This window comes from Oryx dammah, unplaced genomic scaffold (assembly GCF_014754425.2).
Source record: "Oryx dammah isolate SB20612 unplaced genomic scaffold, SCBI_Odam_1.1 HiC_scaffold_3, whole genome shotgun sequence".
NCBI lineage: Eukaryota > Metazoa > Chordata > Mammalia > Artiodactyla > Bovidae > Oryx > Oryx dammah.
The window spans coordinates 29,524,834-29,541,463 of NW_024070187.1; the positions used below are offsets into that span (position 1 = coordinate 29,524,834).

General features: G+C 37.0%; 1 protein-coding gene and 1 non-coding gene across 10 annotated transcripts in view; both read right to left on the reverse strand.

The window, feature by feature from the left end:
* PDLIM5 (PDZ and LIM domain 5) overlaps nt 1-16,630 on the reverse strand; it is a 235,916-nt gene that overhangs the window by 55,759 nt on the left and 163,527 nt on the right. For 8 of the 9 annotated variants that reach the window (XM_040237832.1, XM_040237831.1, XM_040237830.1 and 5 more), the window contains one exon: nt 1,912-2,096. In XM_040237832.1, the coding sequence (XP_040093766.1) occupies nt 1,912-2,096 (185 nt within the window). Of the gene's footprint in view, nt 1-1,911; nt 2,097-10,469; nt 10,599-11,330; nt 11,616-16,630 lie in introns of those variants that run through there. The other variant, XM_040237838.1, reaches the window with a different exon arrangement.
* TRNAW-CCA lies at nt 14,626-14,698 on the reverse strand. The gene has a single exon. It is a non-coding gene; the product is annotated as a tRNA-Trp (tRNA).

Below are 16,630 nucleotides of genomic sequence, written 5' to 3' on the forward strand. Positions count from 1 at the left end.
TAATGGTAACTCAAAAACATGCAAATGACACTAAGAAATAAATTTTAACTATATAAATAATTAGTAATTTATTAAAGATAATTTACTTACAATAAATGAAGTTAGCGTTAATATATTTAAATGTTATGGAAAATACAAAACAAAAATGGATTCCTAACTAAAAATTCATTCTTTCCACTCTTATCAACTAAAAAAAATAATAAATGACCTATTTTTATATAGGAAGTTATAAAGTTATCATATTTTCCAAAGCAGCCCCTTGTATATTCAATTAATACCCATCCCAAAACTGATGAAGGAAGACTAGAAATATACAAGGGATAAGTTAAAAAAGTGTCTTCTTTGCAGAGGAACCTGAACTTTCAAAAGCAAATTAACACGGCAAGTCTCAGTAACTGAAGAAGTTTTAGTAAAACCAGAGCAGTTACAAAATGTGAGCAGCAGGAGATGAGACTGAAAAGTTAGCAGAAGTCAGAGGGAAAAGGTCTTCATGATTAGTGAAGGAAGGGGGAAACAGTCCAGCCTTTGCAGCAGGAGAGTAATGTGGGCAAATGAGTTTCAGAAATATCCTTTGCAGTAAGGAGGACAGACTTCCAGGGTGAGAAGGAGATGGGGAAATTGATTAGGAGTCGTCTGCAAAGACCAGGGCCTGGAACAAGGCAGCTGCTGTGACCACAAAGAGGAGAAAAGAAATCTGAGAAATACTCAGGAAGAGATGGAATCATTAGGTGTTAGTTACTGTGAGAGCATGGGAATGGAGTCTCAAGCTTTCCCTCTCGCTCTGGTGCCTGGTTATCATCCCCAGAGACAGGTAGGGTTTTCTCAGACACATAGTGTTGGAGGTGCCACTTGGAGGTCAACAAGGTTGAGGGTGAGAGGTGAAATGAAAGTCATTTTGTCAAGTCTGACTGTTTGCGACCCCAAGGACTATTACAGTCCATGTGATTCTCTAGGCCAGAATACTGAGGTGCATAGCCTTTCCCTTCTCCAGGGGATCTTCCCAACCCAGGGATTGAACCCAGGTCTCCCGCATTGCAGGTGGACTCCTTACCAACTGAGCCACAAGGGAAGCTCAAGAATACTGGAGGGGGTAGCCTGTCCCTTCTCCAGCGGATCTTCCTGACCCAGGAATCGAACCAGGGTCTCCGGCACTGCAGGCGGATTCTTCCCTATCACGGAAGCCTGATAGGAAGTAAATTACCAGTGGCTGAGGAGTAAAGTGAATCTTGATGACATATCATCTAGGAGAGTGTCAAGAGTGCGAAGAGAGGAAGACTGAGGGTGGGATCAGCAACATTTAAGTGTAGTCCCATCTTAAAGTGGCACTTTCATCCTATAACCATAACCTTCACTCATGTTGGGAGAAGTATTTAGTCTTCCATTTTGCAGATCAGAAAACTGAGGGTCAAGGTTAAGTGACTTTATTTAAAGCTATTTATCTATAGAAGTGAATGTAAAGTCAGGTTTCCAGATGGAGCCCAACGACAGGAAGTAAAAGACTCTTTCTTCGATAACTGACGGCAGCAAATGTATCTGTCCCTGTTATTCCGTGTATACAATCAAAACCAGGAAGTTGTATGTCCAAGGCTAACCTTCAAACAACATAGTTTGTTAATAAGACCCAAATTTACAAATCAACCCATGCTTTGTGGGTAATCTGGAAAACCAGGAAACGCTCTCAATTCTATAATTATAGAGAGCAAATGGCAACTGTGTCATACACACAGAGAATGTTAATCAGACACTTCAGAGGAAAAGATAGCTGCAACTACTCTTCCCAGATTTACTCTTGTAAATCTCAGATGATCGAGAAGGGTTTCAGCAGTGAATTCTAGCTGAAATATATCCCAGAACACATTTTCATAGTTATACTTAAATGCAAAAAAGCAAGAGATTTCTTTGGCGAAGTACCTGCTTGGCTGGGCCGTTGCCAGTTTGATGACTTGATCCCACTGGACCCCAGAGGCTTGAAGGCGGCAGCAGTGGTGAGCCCAGCCACCCCTGGTCTGGCTGAGCCTGGGCTTCCTGGCCTCTCGGGGGAGCTCCAAGCTGCACCTGCTGATGGGGCAGGCTGCTGAGAAGGCTCCTGGGCATTGCTGGAGAGAAAAGGAGGAGACGTTTTTGGTAAAGTGGTAGTAATCTAACTTAGTAGTGATTTGCCCTTTTCTCGGCCTATTAAATCTCTAAAGGAAAACAAAAATATGATATTTTAAAGAAAACTCTAATACCATGACAGGGGACTGACTCTCTTTAAAACAGAAAAAAGAAAAGGAAAGGAAAACAATCAGAGTACATTTGTTCAATCTTTGGAAATTCCCTTTAAAAGGTCCACTCTGAGAAATTGCTGTTTTTGTCATTTAGTTGCTAAGCCATGTCTGACCCTTTTGCAACTCTGTGTACTGCAACCCAGACTCCTCTGTCCATGGGATTATCCCAGCAAGAGAACTGGAGTGGGTTGCCATCTGCTTCTCCAGGGGATCTTCCTGGCCTAGGGATCAAACCACCTCTTCTGCATTGGCAGGCAAATTCTCTACACTGAGCCCCCAGGGAAGCCCAAACCTGAGAAATTAGGCACTGGAAAAGTTACACAGCCAATTCTTTTAAATAAGAAGCTAACTTCCTCTATCTCAACATTCCAGAAGGGTCATGTAGAATACAACAATTAACTATTGGAGAATCCTTGATAATCTGTATGAAATGGCAGAAGCAGCTTTTTCTTTACCACATTCTTCTGGTATCTTAGGGATTAAGTTTCCCTGACATCTCACCAGTCACTCGTTTCACTCACACACTCGCTCAGTTACTCATTCATTCAGTAAATACTTAAGCACCTACTATAATACGTGCCAGACATTGTGTTACATAGTGGAAAACAGGAGACAATATCTGCAGCCTAACACAGCATCCAGTGTTCATGATACAAGAAAACAAGAGACAAGTCTGCCACTGTCCTCTCTCAATCAGAGCTATTTGCTCAACAGGAGGTCTTATTTACGCTGGTTCCAGTTTGATATAGAAGATGATATGGCTTTTATTACCCCAGTCATTTGTTATTTATACTTATATATCATCATTAAAAAAATAATTCTAGGTAGTCCAAATTATAAAGCAGGCACTTCTGGAATGGTGTAATACTATAAACAGTTTCTCTCAAATGAAGTATAATAAAAATGGTAACAATGACAACAACAATAATACATCCTACTGGCTTTTCAACAGAAACTGAGCTACCACTTACTAAATAATTCTATGCACAGAGACTCAATTCCTTCGATACCTGAAATCAACAGCTAGACAAAATAAATACCCTTAGTTATACTGTTAGGCTGAAGTTTCAACTGCAATCATGCCCACCATATCACTATAAATGACTAAGAATACCTAATTTTCCCAATGCCTCCTGAACCCTGCACAGCCTAACAGAACAGGCTGACGCTACCTACCCTTAAGAAGGCTGCTGCAAGGCTGCTCTGTGACTGGCTTTTGGGAACTTGGCTGGTCAACAGTTCCCTACAGTCATATAAAATTTGTCTAAAAGATAAAGAGTGCTCACTGCACCTAACCTTTATCCACAGTGTGGTTTATGATAAACACCTGCTGTCCTTCTGCAAGCTGGAGACTGGGTAGGAATGAGGCACAGCATGCCTGTGTGATGAGCCCCAACGAAGCCCGTCTCAGGAACTTGGTTTCTAAATAGCTTCTCTGGTAGAGAACACTTTGCATGTCTTGTAACTCCTTGCAGTCGGCATCCACACATCATGGGTGACCTCACAGGGAGGTCTGGAAACTTGAGGCTCCTTTCTTCTCAACTTGGCCCCATGCGTCTTTCTCCGTGCAGATTCTGCTTTGTGTTCTTTCACTGTAATGACTCTCAGTCATGAGCGCTACTACAGACTAAGTTCTGCTAAGTCGTCCCATGAGTCATCCAAACCCGATGGTGGGTTTAGGGCACTTCTGACAACAGGTAGTTTTGAAAAATCACATTAGAGCTATTTTAACTATCCTGAAATACTATTCCCTATTACTGTTCCCTCACATTCAAGTGTAGCAGAGCCATCGCCTTCTTCTATCATTTCTAATGAGTTTAACAAAAACTCAAATCTGCTTGATGTTAAAAAATACATGAAAAACTTAGGCAGTTTAATAATTTTATCATAAATAAAAAATGAAAGACAGTTTACCTAATGGCAGTGCTGAACACAAAATTGTCAGTAAAGACACAATAAAGAATATTAATGGAAACCAAATTTAAGCATTAAGTACCTTTTAAAAGATTTCTGATGGTCAGATTTTTTTATTTTACAAAAACTCTAATTGAAAAAGATACACACACCCCAGTGTTTATAGCAGCACTATTTATAATAGCCAAAACATGGAAGCAACCTAAGTGTCCATCAACAGGATGGATTCCCATGGATAGAGAAGATGTGGCACATATATACAATGGAATATCACTCAGCCATAAAAAGAATGAGATAAAGCCATTTACAGCAACAAGGATAAACTTATATACTGAGTCACACAGAGAAAGACAAATATTATATGCCATCACTCACATGTGGAATCTAAAAAAAAAACAAAAACACAAATGAACTTATTTACAAGAAAGAAGTAGACTCACAGATATAGAAAACAAACTTATGGGTTACTAAACGGGACAGGGGGGATAAATTAGGAATTTGGGATTAACAGATACATATTACTGTATATAAAATAGATAAACAAGGGCCTACTGTATAGCAGGGAACTATACTCAATATCTTGTAATAACCTATAATGGAAAAGAATATGAAAAATATTGTTGACTTACAATGTTTCAGGCATACAGTAAAACGATTCACTTATATTGTATACCTGAAACACTGTGACTCAGTTCAGTTCAGTCACGCAGTCGTGTCCGACTCTTTGCGATCCAATGAACTGCAGCACGCCAGGCCTCCCTGTCCATCACCAACTCCCAGAGTCTACGCAAATTCATGTCCATTGAGTCGGTGGTGCCATTAAACTATCTCAACCTCTGTCTTCCTTTTCTCCTCCTGCCCTCAATCTTTCCCAGCGTCAGGGTCTTTTCAAATGAGTCAGGTCTTTGCATCAGGTGGCCAAAGTATTGGAATTTCAGCTTTAACATCAGTCCTTCCAATGAACACCCAGGGCTGATCTCCTTTAGGATGGACTGGTTGGATATCCTTGCAGTCCAAGGGACTCTCAAGAGTCTTCTCCAACACCATCGTTCAAAAGCATCAATTCTTTGGTGCTCAGCCTTTATAGTCCAACTCTCACATCTATACATGACCACTGGAAAAACCATAGCCTTGAATAGATGGACCTTTGTTGACAAAGTAATGTCTCTGCTTTTTAATATGCTGTCTAGGTTGGTCATAACTTTCCTTCCAAGGAGTAAGCGTCTTTTAATTTCACGGCTGCAGTCACCATCTGCAGTGATTTTGGAGCCCCCCAAAATAAAGTCTGACACTGTTTCCCCATCTATTTGCCATGAAGTGATGGGACCAGATGCCATGATCTTCATTTTCTAAATGCTGAGCTTTAAGCCAACTTTTTCACTCTCCACTTTCACTTTCATCAAGAGGCTCTTTAGTTCCTCTTCACTTTCTGCCATAAGGGTGATGTCATCTGCATATCTGAGGTTATTGATATTTCTCCTGGCAATCTTGATTCCAGCCTGTGCTTCCTCTAGCCCAGTGTTTCTCATGATGTACTCTGCATAGAAGTTAAATAAGCAGGGTGACAATATACAGCCTTGACATACTCCTTTTCCTATTTGGAACCTGTCTGTGGTTCCATGTCCAGTTCTAACACTTGCTTCCCGACCTACATAAAGGTTTCTCAAGAGGCAGGTCAGGTGGTCTGGGATTCCCATCTCTTTCAGAATTTTCCACAGTTTATTGTGATCCACACAGTCAAAGGCTTTGTCACAGTCAATAAAGCAGAAATAGGTGTTTTTCTGGAACTCTCTTGCTTTTTCCATGATCCAGCGGATGTTGACAATTTGATCTCTGGTTCCTCTGCCTTTTCTAAAACCAGCTTGAACATCTGGAAGTTCACGGTTCACATACTGCTAAAGCCTGGCTTGGAGAATTTTGAGCATTACTTTACTAGCGCGACTCAACCTACTTCAAAAAAATGCTATGTTATTCCAAGGTTATTGCTAGGATTAAATGAAATACAATGAGATAACACATGTAACACACATCAAGTACTGAACATACTGCTGAGCACAGACTGTATGCTCCAGAAATGCTATATCCCGTAATATGTAGCTCAGACATCTAGAAATAAGCACATTTAGCAAGTAAACATCCTTCATCTGCACTAGTGATTTTGCTTCTAAATGTAGTTTGTAGATAGTTCTGATCCAGGATTTTGAGGTCAGGTATAATCTTGCCTCTTCAACTCAGTTTTAAATGACACACAGTATCTCATAAGCAAAAAATGTTCTCATATTTTTTGTAATCTTTGTACACAGTTCTGTATATATTTTCTCCCAAAGACTCTGAGATTTTAAATCTTAAATAGTACTCTTTAGATACAAAGGGTGTGCAGCTTATAAAGAATTTTAAAAATCTAAGTTATAAGCAAGGGAGTTCTCTTTATATCAGGATTGATCAGCAGAGCTGAAAAATCTCTAGAATAGATCTCTATTAACTTAAAATATTTAATGTATTAATGGGAAAAAATTAAGTTTTCTCTAGACAATCATGTTGAAATATATGATGTCCAAGCCCCTAAAAATCAAACATTTTTTTTCTAATTTTTAACTATTACTTATTACTTAAAGAAATATATGAACATTATGTAAAGATTAAAAAATTAATAAGGCCATTGGCTATATAATTCTATATTTGGGGAATATGCCATCAATAATCACTAACAGCAAAATATTTCAAACTAATGACTAACATTAATATAATAGTCATGAACACTTAGATTGGTCTATTCTAAAATCATGACTCATATATATTTTTTCTAAACTTAAATGGTTTAAGGTATACCTAAAATTCTAAACAAATTAAACTGCTTTCTAAGAGATCCTAGTAAGAAAACCAGAGCAAATCCATTAGCAATGTTGATTAATACCAAGCTCAGCATCAAACATGGTCATTTTCACTAGTCTGCCAAATAAACAAGCACTGAAATGAAATGTTAAAATATGACTTCTATCTGAAGAATACCAAAGATTCCGTTTCATATTTCAAAACCTTAAAATTGAGAAAAATGTATACTGATAGAGCGAAGGTTTCAAAACTGAGCTAATGAGGATAAAAGAAAAAGGAAGAAAAGTTAATTTTCAGTGTCAGCAACCTGATTTATCTTAAATTTACATTCTTTCCCCACATTTGTTTAACTATTATAAGAAATAAATTTCAGCTGCAGTTGGGGAAGAGTTGGAAATTTCAAGTCTATTTTCAAAAGAGAATCTCTGCTCAAAGAATAATCTTGAGGTAACTTTTATTCTAATTATCATAATTACATGTTTAAAATTTTTTAAAGCCAACTGTACATCACAGATTTTAAACATCAATGTTTAAACTAAGCAGTTTTTAGCTAAAGTCTTACAAAAATTGATATAGGAATGAATACACACATTCTGAAGTGGTAAGAAAGGAGTATTTCTGGAAGGTCATAATTATAAGTATTCTTATAGAATGCTGTTAAGAATTCTTAATTCTTTAAGAACTTTATAAAGGGATTGAGACATACAGAGCCATCATGAGTCTCCTTTGTTCCAGAATTCTGTTTACAAGAAAACTTTTTGTATTTTCCTAAGCAAAATTCTTAAACTTTTTGTATTAAAATTCAACACATTAAATATAAATACTATAATGGAAAGACAAGTCTTATACTGTACTACACTTTATTATAATTTTAAAGATTTGTTGCTATTTAGCTGCTCACTTGTGTCTGACCCTTTGTGACCCCATGGACTGCAGCACGCCAGGCTTCCCTGTCCTTCACCATCTCCCGGAGCTTGCTCAAACTCATGTCCATCGAGTCGGTGATGCCATCCAACCATCCTGTCCTCTGTCCTCTCCTCTTGCTGTCTTCAATCTTTCCCAGCATCAGGGTCTTTTCCAATGAGTCAGCTCTTCACATCGGGTGCCCCAAGTGTTGGAGCTTCAGCTGTAGCATTAGTCCTTCCATTGAATATTCAGGACTGATTTCCTTCAGGACTGACTGGTTTGATCTTGCAGTCCAAGGGACTCTTTAAGAGTCTTCTCCAACACCACAGTTCAAAAGCATCAATCCTTCGGCGTTCAGCCTTCTTTACGGTCCAACTCTCACATCCATACATGACTACTGGAAAAGCCATAGCTTTGACTATACAGACCTCTGTTTTAATTTTAAAGATTATTGTTAAACAAAAGCAAAAATCAGAGATAAAATACCTCTGACATTATCCCAACTGCCCTTTCTAGTACACTTCTCACTGAGGTGGGAAGGTCTCTTCAGGAAACCCTGCACTTTTGCTTTGCAGAATGCCAGCTAGCTTACCTTGTCGAGAACCATTTTCCTTCTCTGGATATCAAACATATTTAGCCTGTGTCTACAACTGTTAATAAAAAGTAATGAAAATTACTACTAACACTTCCTCTAGAAGTAGGTCCATGGACAAACAGTCAGTTCATAACTGCAGGCATATTTTCTTTTAAAAAAAGTTCATTTAAACAATAAGGAGCCTGATTTGAAAGGAAATCAGGGATGCATTTTTTTTTTTAGAGTAACTTTTCCTGCTTAAAAACAGACTGACTTACCACGTAACAACTACATACCAAAAAATTATAAAGCTGTTCTCAGTTTTGCAATGATAAATGAAAAACATTAATTCTTCAAACAAGGTATATAAGGATTTTTATGTTGTTCTTTTTCTGTTCAACAGTGAAAACAAAATAACTTACTGGAATAAAAAATCAAAAGCTGAATGAGCATGGCACAAATGGAGAAACAGGGTATTTTCTCATAACCAGTGCTTTTCCTCATTCCATCTCCATCTGATGTCAGCCAAAACATACCATAAGCCATTTAGTTAAAAATAAAGACAAAAAGAAAGAAATAGAGGATTTAGAGATTCTATTGTGTTCTCAAAGGAATTTTTATTCCAAGGGTAGTCAGTACCTGTCTTTGTATAAACTTAGCCCTAACAATGTTATATTTCTGCTCATTTAATGATCACAATTCCACAAATAATTTTGGGTATTTTTTTTCTTTAGAGCAAAATGTACAATGATATGTCTTCCCCCTGTTCAAACATCTCCCTTAAAAGTTATCCAGAGTTACACAGAGCTTATTTAATTGTACTTTGCTGTGCTTCATATATACTGTGCTTCTTTTCACAAACTGAAGATTTGTGGCAACCTTGTATCAAGCAAGTCTATCAGCATCATTTTTCCAAATGCATTTGCTGCCCACTTTGTGTCATATTTTGGTAACTCTCACAAGATTTCAGAATTTTTCATTATTATTACATTTGTTATAGTGATCTGTGATCAGTGATCTTTGGTATTACTACTGCAAAAAGATTATGACTCTCTGAAGGTTCTGATAATGGTCAGCATCTTTAAGCAATAACGTAGTTTTAAATTAAGGTATATACATTAATTTTTTAGACATAATGCTATCGTTCACTTAACGGAATACAATATAGGGTAAATATAACTTTTATATGTACTGGAAAACAAAACAAAAAAATGTGTGACTTGCTTTATTGCACTATTTACTTTATGGCAGTGGTTTGGAACCAAACCTGTAATATCTCCAAGGGATGTCTGTAATTAAGTATATTGAGCACATCCATAACACTGTTGGCAGGACACAAACATATGATCAACAGGTCACATCAGGCTTTTACAAATTACAGTCATACTCTCTGCCACTAATTTTATGTTTTTTCAGAAATAATATAGTCATTTCATTAAGATTATACCTTCAGGAAACATTTGGGATTTTTTATTTTTACATTATACTTAATAACTTTTAGCATAATTGTTAAGTCTAGGAGAAAAATTCATTTTTGCATTTCAGCATTTCCCAGGTATGGTGAAAACTAAGTTGTCTGACAAAGTAAAACTCTCATATCTAAGAACTATAAGATAGTAGCCAATCAAAAGCAATTATTATTCTTTTTCATGTTTTTGAAAAGTATAAAGGTATATCTTATTAAACAATTCTTCTCATATAGCAATATCCATGCAATAAAAAACAAGGTCCTATTTCATACCAAATATCAAGTGTGCTAATAAGAGATGTCACAAAGGATTAAAAGTCAAGTTAATAATCATACAAAATAATGTGCTCATGCATTACTGCTGCATTGAAATTACAGTTAATTTAAAACCGGACACAAAACAGCTCTAGGACTTTCTCATTTGGGCTGTTAATACAGTGCTTCAGTGTCAGAGAAAGTAGTATCTTTCACAGCAAGCCCCCTGTTATGACATCCACTCTCCCCGTACCTGGTCTTCTTAACATGGACAGAGCCAGTTGATTTCAAGGGCTGGAGATATGAAAAAGCTAAAGGCTTGGATACAGGGCTGATGCAAAGTGCATCCAGGAGTGAGTGATATTTCTCAGGACCGGAGAGCCTGGTGAGCATTCAGAAAGAGTTTTAAGTCGAAAAATCACACTACCGATAGCAGGAAGTATGTAGTTTTTATAGTCTGTGATTTAAAACATTCCCAAAGAGAGAGAGAGGGACAGAAACAGAACAAAGCAGCAGAAAGAGGATGAAGTGTCCCTTATGTTATTCTACCCATTAATACAGAATTGAGTACATTCTCATCAAAGTTGATCAAGGCAATCCTTTGGAAAGCATTGAAAGCTATAAAAACTACTAGAAATTATGTAAAAACAAAACCCTACAACAATAAAAAGGTTTACTCTTTCTACAGGATGAACAGACATTAGAATAGTTAGGCTTTAGATCAACTTCAACCATAACCAGCTTGTGGGAGAAGGTAAAACCAACAGAAATCTAAAATACCTATTTATGCTTGATTCCGTTTCAGAATTCTGTTTCATAAAAATGATAAACACTCAAAAGTCAATAGGCACACGACATGCAACAATCCACACAACTGAGAAGTATCACAGATAAATGGTGGTAATGGAAAGAGATAAAAGGATTATTTTAGGAAAAATCAGTCACAAACTCTATGGGATATAGCCACAACCTAGAAAAAAATGTCCCCAATACAATGAAGATCTCCTAACAGGACTGTGGCTGATTCCAACGGGAATGCTTTCCCCGAGGTGAGTTGTAAGACAGTGGAAAGCACTGGGTTCACATTAGACGCACACCGTACATGTAGTTCTACCTGGTTTTTGCAGCAAGAACAGCAGACACAGTGGCCGCTGCGCTGCTCAGAACGGCAGCACTGTATCTAGCAGGAGAAGACAAGGTAGACAAGTTTCGAGACGCTTCCAAAGAACTTGTTGCCACATTTCTTGTGGAGCTGCTTAAATTGGTCAGCAGAAAAACAGAGAAGAGGAACAAAAAGGAAAGTGAGAAGGAGTAGCATAATAAAGATAAGATAGCAACCATGCCATGTTAATACTTAGACTTTTAAAGGTGTGACTTGTCACAAGTGTAAAAGGAACTCAGATCCTTTATTTAGTGTTACTGTGATTTCTCTCAGAAATTAAAATCTGATACGTAATCCTCCATAAAACTGGTTTAAATACTATACAAACATTTTTGAATGTTTTTAAGCTCACAGTCTCTAATCCTACTTAAAGTGAAATCAGTATCATGTAACAATAGAAATTTGAAGACTGATTTGTCAACAACTTCCTTTCTTTTTCTTTGTCAACAACTAAGTAGAAAATAAATCCAAACATGAAGGGTGAATTTCAGTAAGCAGAAAAAGAAGGAAGGTTATACCGACTTTTCCAAAAAGTTTCTAGATAACGAGAATGTAGAGATGATATACACCTTAGAGATGATATACACGCAGAGCCTGACGTTTTAATGAGACTAGGGTTTTGAAGAGAAGCAGGTACAATTGCCTGCTTATTCAGAAGCTACAATACATATTAATACAGACAAGAAATAACTTTTAAATATTGAGAGTAAAACTATTTGGAGAGGGCAAACACCTTTGCAGAAATAAACAGTAGTTACAGTGAATATGACTAAAAGATCACCTTCTCTACTGATGCTCTGTATTTCTACTTTCAGTTAGCTCTGTAAAGATTCAAAAATGCTGCTATGAAATTTTACCTTCAAAATTCCAATTATTTAAAATAATAGTTTCCTTTGGTCCTTTAGAAAAGGTCATATGCCTAGATAGGAATTAACATTCCATCGTTAGGACTGTAATGATTTTCAAATCTGGTTAGCTGTTGCTTAGTTTCTCAGCCGCGTCTGATTCTTTGCTACCCTATGGACTGTATGTAGCCCTTCAGGCTCCCCTGTCCGTGGTGATTCTCCAGGCAAGAATACTGGAGTGGGTTGCCATGCCCTTCTCTCAAATCTGGTTATCAAGCTGGAATTGAGAACTTCTTTATTAGGTAAAAAGAAAGTTTAAAATGCATGGGATGAAATCTATGTCTCTCTGCTTTAATTACGCATATAAGTTCTTAATGAATAGCCTCACTATACTATGACTGCCTTTTCCAAAACTGGTAACAGTGGCCACCTCTAACACAACGAAATTATGTACCAAACTCAACTCAAGCGAGTAACAGCTCCGATGCCCAAAACTGTGAGGGTTGATATAAGTCTCTTCTCCCTGTCTCCTCTCTCCCTTCTAGAAGAATTTGACAACTCATTATTCCTAGTTCCACTGACTCTAATTTTACAAAACATTAGAAGACAAATTAAGAAAACCGTGGTAAGTCACTTATCTATCTATCTATATACATATATGCACACACAGAGAGAGAATTGCTTAAGTATAATTTTTGATAAGTCTATAATTTAATTGAACTGTGTAGATATGTTTTAACTGTTGTGAATGGCTAGAAAAGAAAAAAATGGGGTCTGAGAAAAAGAAAAGAAAAATGTGATAAGCAGCAGAGCAGAAGAATATGAGTATCATACAAAGTGGAAGAATAAAGTTACCAACTGACTCAACTTTGAGTTTTTCAATTACTCTGCATCTTTGAGACAATGGCTTCTATTTCAGGGAAATAATGGCAAATAATGAGACACTTAACTCTACAAAAAAGTCATCTAAAAAAATCAATCAGCTAAATTATCCTTCTTCTATAAGAAGAAAAGGAAGCTATAAAGAATTTCTTTCATCATATTGTATCACAAATAATAGTATAAAAAGATTGAGTATGAGCAGAGTCCTTCAAAATCAATACATTTAGAATATATCTGGGCACCTAAAACATAAAATATCTATCAGTTCTTTTTTAGATGGGAATGCTCTAATTCAATAGACTTATGACAAACTCAAGAAAGATAACTTTCCAAATCACAGTGAATAGAGAAAAGGCACAGATTTCCTGACTCTAAATTAGAACTCAGAATCAAAACAAAAAATGAAACATTTAAAAAAGTAGTGTAAAGCAGTGTTCCACCAAGGCTGAGTGCCAAGCTCTGTCTATATATTAGAGATGTCAGTTCGGTAATCTATGATCAGCTTTTCCTTTTTATTAATAGTCAAACAGTTTTAGTACCTATCACCACCAGCATTAAAATTTAGACAGACAAGAGGAAAAAACTCTACCTAGAATATGTAGTTACTTTAGAAACTGTGGCTACTTGGCCACCAATATGTAAAACCTGAGCAGTTGTAGGTGGGTGAGGTCCACTCTGAGGTAGGTCTTCCAGAGAACTGTCAAACCTGAGTTTTCAGAAGTAAAATAAACAAGGCAGAGGAAATATTAATGAAAAGTACAGACTTTAATCATGTATACCACCTTAAAAGCACACTAGTTCAATTTTGGAATACTGCTAGATTTTTTTTTTAAACTTTATATCTGCAAAAGTTTAAAACTAACACCAAACACCCTCACAATCACCAAATACAGGCCGTTTTTTAACATAGCAACTTTTATGTGATAAACTATCATGCTTACAGGGGGAAGAAAGGTGGGTGGGAATTTCCATCACTGACTATGTATTTTGCAGGCTTCAGAGAAACTTAAGCTCCAAGAAATTAAGTTGCCCAATATCATATCGTATCATATCAGTCATATCATATCATATACCTAGTAAGGCTCAGATGGATGTCGAACCAAGTCTGTATGTACTCTTTCTAAAACCTTATGCTTTCTAGCATCCTGTGGGGCTGAATAGCATAATACACAAAAGCAACTAGGAATTTCCCTTCAAGTCAGAATAATTATTTGCAGATCTGAAATAATATGGATGTCATTTACCTTGATTTAAAGAAACTATTTCATCCAATCAGAAACAAACGTTTGCAAGCGATTGTGTTGTTTAAATATGATGCATTTTGTTTTCCTGATGTCTTTACCATTTTTTCTTTTGAATGTCAGAATTAAATTTAAGAGTTGGTGGTGGTGGTGGTGAAGTTGCTCAGTCGTGTCCGACTCTTTGCGACCCCGTGGACTGTAACCTACTAGGCTTCTCCATCCATGGGATTCTCCAGGCAAGAATACTGGAGTGGATTGCCATTTCCTTCTCCAGGGGATCTTCCTGACCCAGGGATCGAACCTGGGTCTCCCGCATTGGAGGCAGACGCTTTAACCTCTGAGCCACCAGGGAAGCCCTAATTTAAGAGTTATTACCAGGTAAAGAGAAGACGAAAAAATTCGGTGTGAGGCCTGAAAGAAGAAAGCACCAAGTATAACACTTTGGGGAAAAAAAAAAAAACAACAAGAAAAACAAAAATTATTCATTTTTTAAAAAGCCTGTGGAAAATAGTAGAATGGGTCAGTCATGTCTATTGATTTTCAAATGGAAAATGTAACACTAAGATAAAAATGGAAGAGGTTATACTCCCATTTTTATTTAGTACTGGTCATATCTTTACCAGAGTGTTGGAAAAGAGTGTAGAAAACTTAAGAAAAATGTCAAGGTAAAAGTAAACATCATTTAAGAGGCAGAATGAAAAAAAGTTAAACAAGAAAGAAAAGAAGTGCTGTAACGGGGGTCAGCAAACTACAGCTCCCAGGTCAAAGTCAGCCTGCCTCCTCTCTTCACACAGCCTGGGAACTAACAATGGCTTTCATATCTTTAAATGATTTGGGGCTGGTGCACGGGGATGATCCAGAGGGATGATATGGGGTGGGAGGTGGGTTCATGTTCGGGAACTCATGTACACCCGTGGTGGATTCATGTCAATGTATGGCAAAACCAATACAGTATTGTAAAGTAAAATAAAGTAAAAATAAAAATTAAAAAAAAAAAGAAAAGCTCTTTATGGGGACAACCCCCTTCCTCCCTGTCCTCCTCCCTCCCTCTGTCATCCCTCTCTTCTTTCCTCTGTATCTATCTATCTATCCATCCTTCTATAGATCTCTCCTACTTTCTTCTTCAAAGGACGGGTACACACACAAAAAAGAAAAAAGACTATTTCACAACACGTAAAATCTATATGAAACTCAAATGTCAGCATCTATAAATAAGTTTTTGAGAACACAGCCAGGTTCAGTCACTCACATAACATCTATGGCTACTTTCATAAACCATGGAGAGCTGGGTAGCTGCAACAGACCCACATGACTCACAAAATCTAGTATATTTACTATCTCATTTCTTACAGAAACAGTTTGTTGACCCCCTGTCACAGAGACTAATGTCTCCACACAGCTACCAGAGTGAACTCTTAAAAACATAAATCTGACCCTGTCTGGTTGTTAGATGCTGCCAGCACTGTTCCATGGATAGCTGTGATCCTAGGCTCCCTACTCACCAGCCTTTCTTATAGAGCTTTCTCTCTGTCTGGCTTGCTCCAGTCCAGTGGTCTTCCATCTCTTCTTAAACAGGCCAACCTTCTTCCCACCTCAAGGCCACTGTGCAGTCTATTACATCTCACTTTCTATACCCAGCTCTCTGCCACACCTTCATCACACTAATTCTTAAGTATCCTTCTGGCCTCAGTTTAAATGTCACCTCATCAGGGAGGTCTCCCTAATTTCCCAAATTACCTAAATGCTGCCTGTGTCATATGGTTTTATACCACCTGTACTTTTTCCTCACATAATTTGTTATTATATTAATTATACAATTTATGTGGTTATTTATTTGAATTTGAACTCCCTCACTAGATTAGAAGCTCCCTGAGGTCAGGGACGGTTTACTTACTGGCGTAAGTAAAACGAAGTGCTTACAACATAGAAAACAACAAGTAAGTATTTGTTGAATAAATGCATTGGAGAAATTTATTGTTTTCAAGTACAAACTCACTATATCTACATTTTTCCACAGAATATATCTTGTACCTTCTTGAGACTGTTTCCCAATTCAGGTGAAACAGGTATTACTGCTTAAGAACTGATACAAGAACAATCTCAAAGAAATGACTAGAACTCCAAAAAAAAACTTTCAAAATTTTAAAACATAAAGAATTATCAATATCCTAGAAAAAATAAAATATTATCAATACCTATATATTGATATATAATGTATATACTACATAGTATGTAATACATATCAATACCTATATATTAATATATAATTAACATATAATACAAA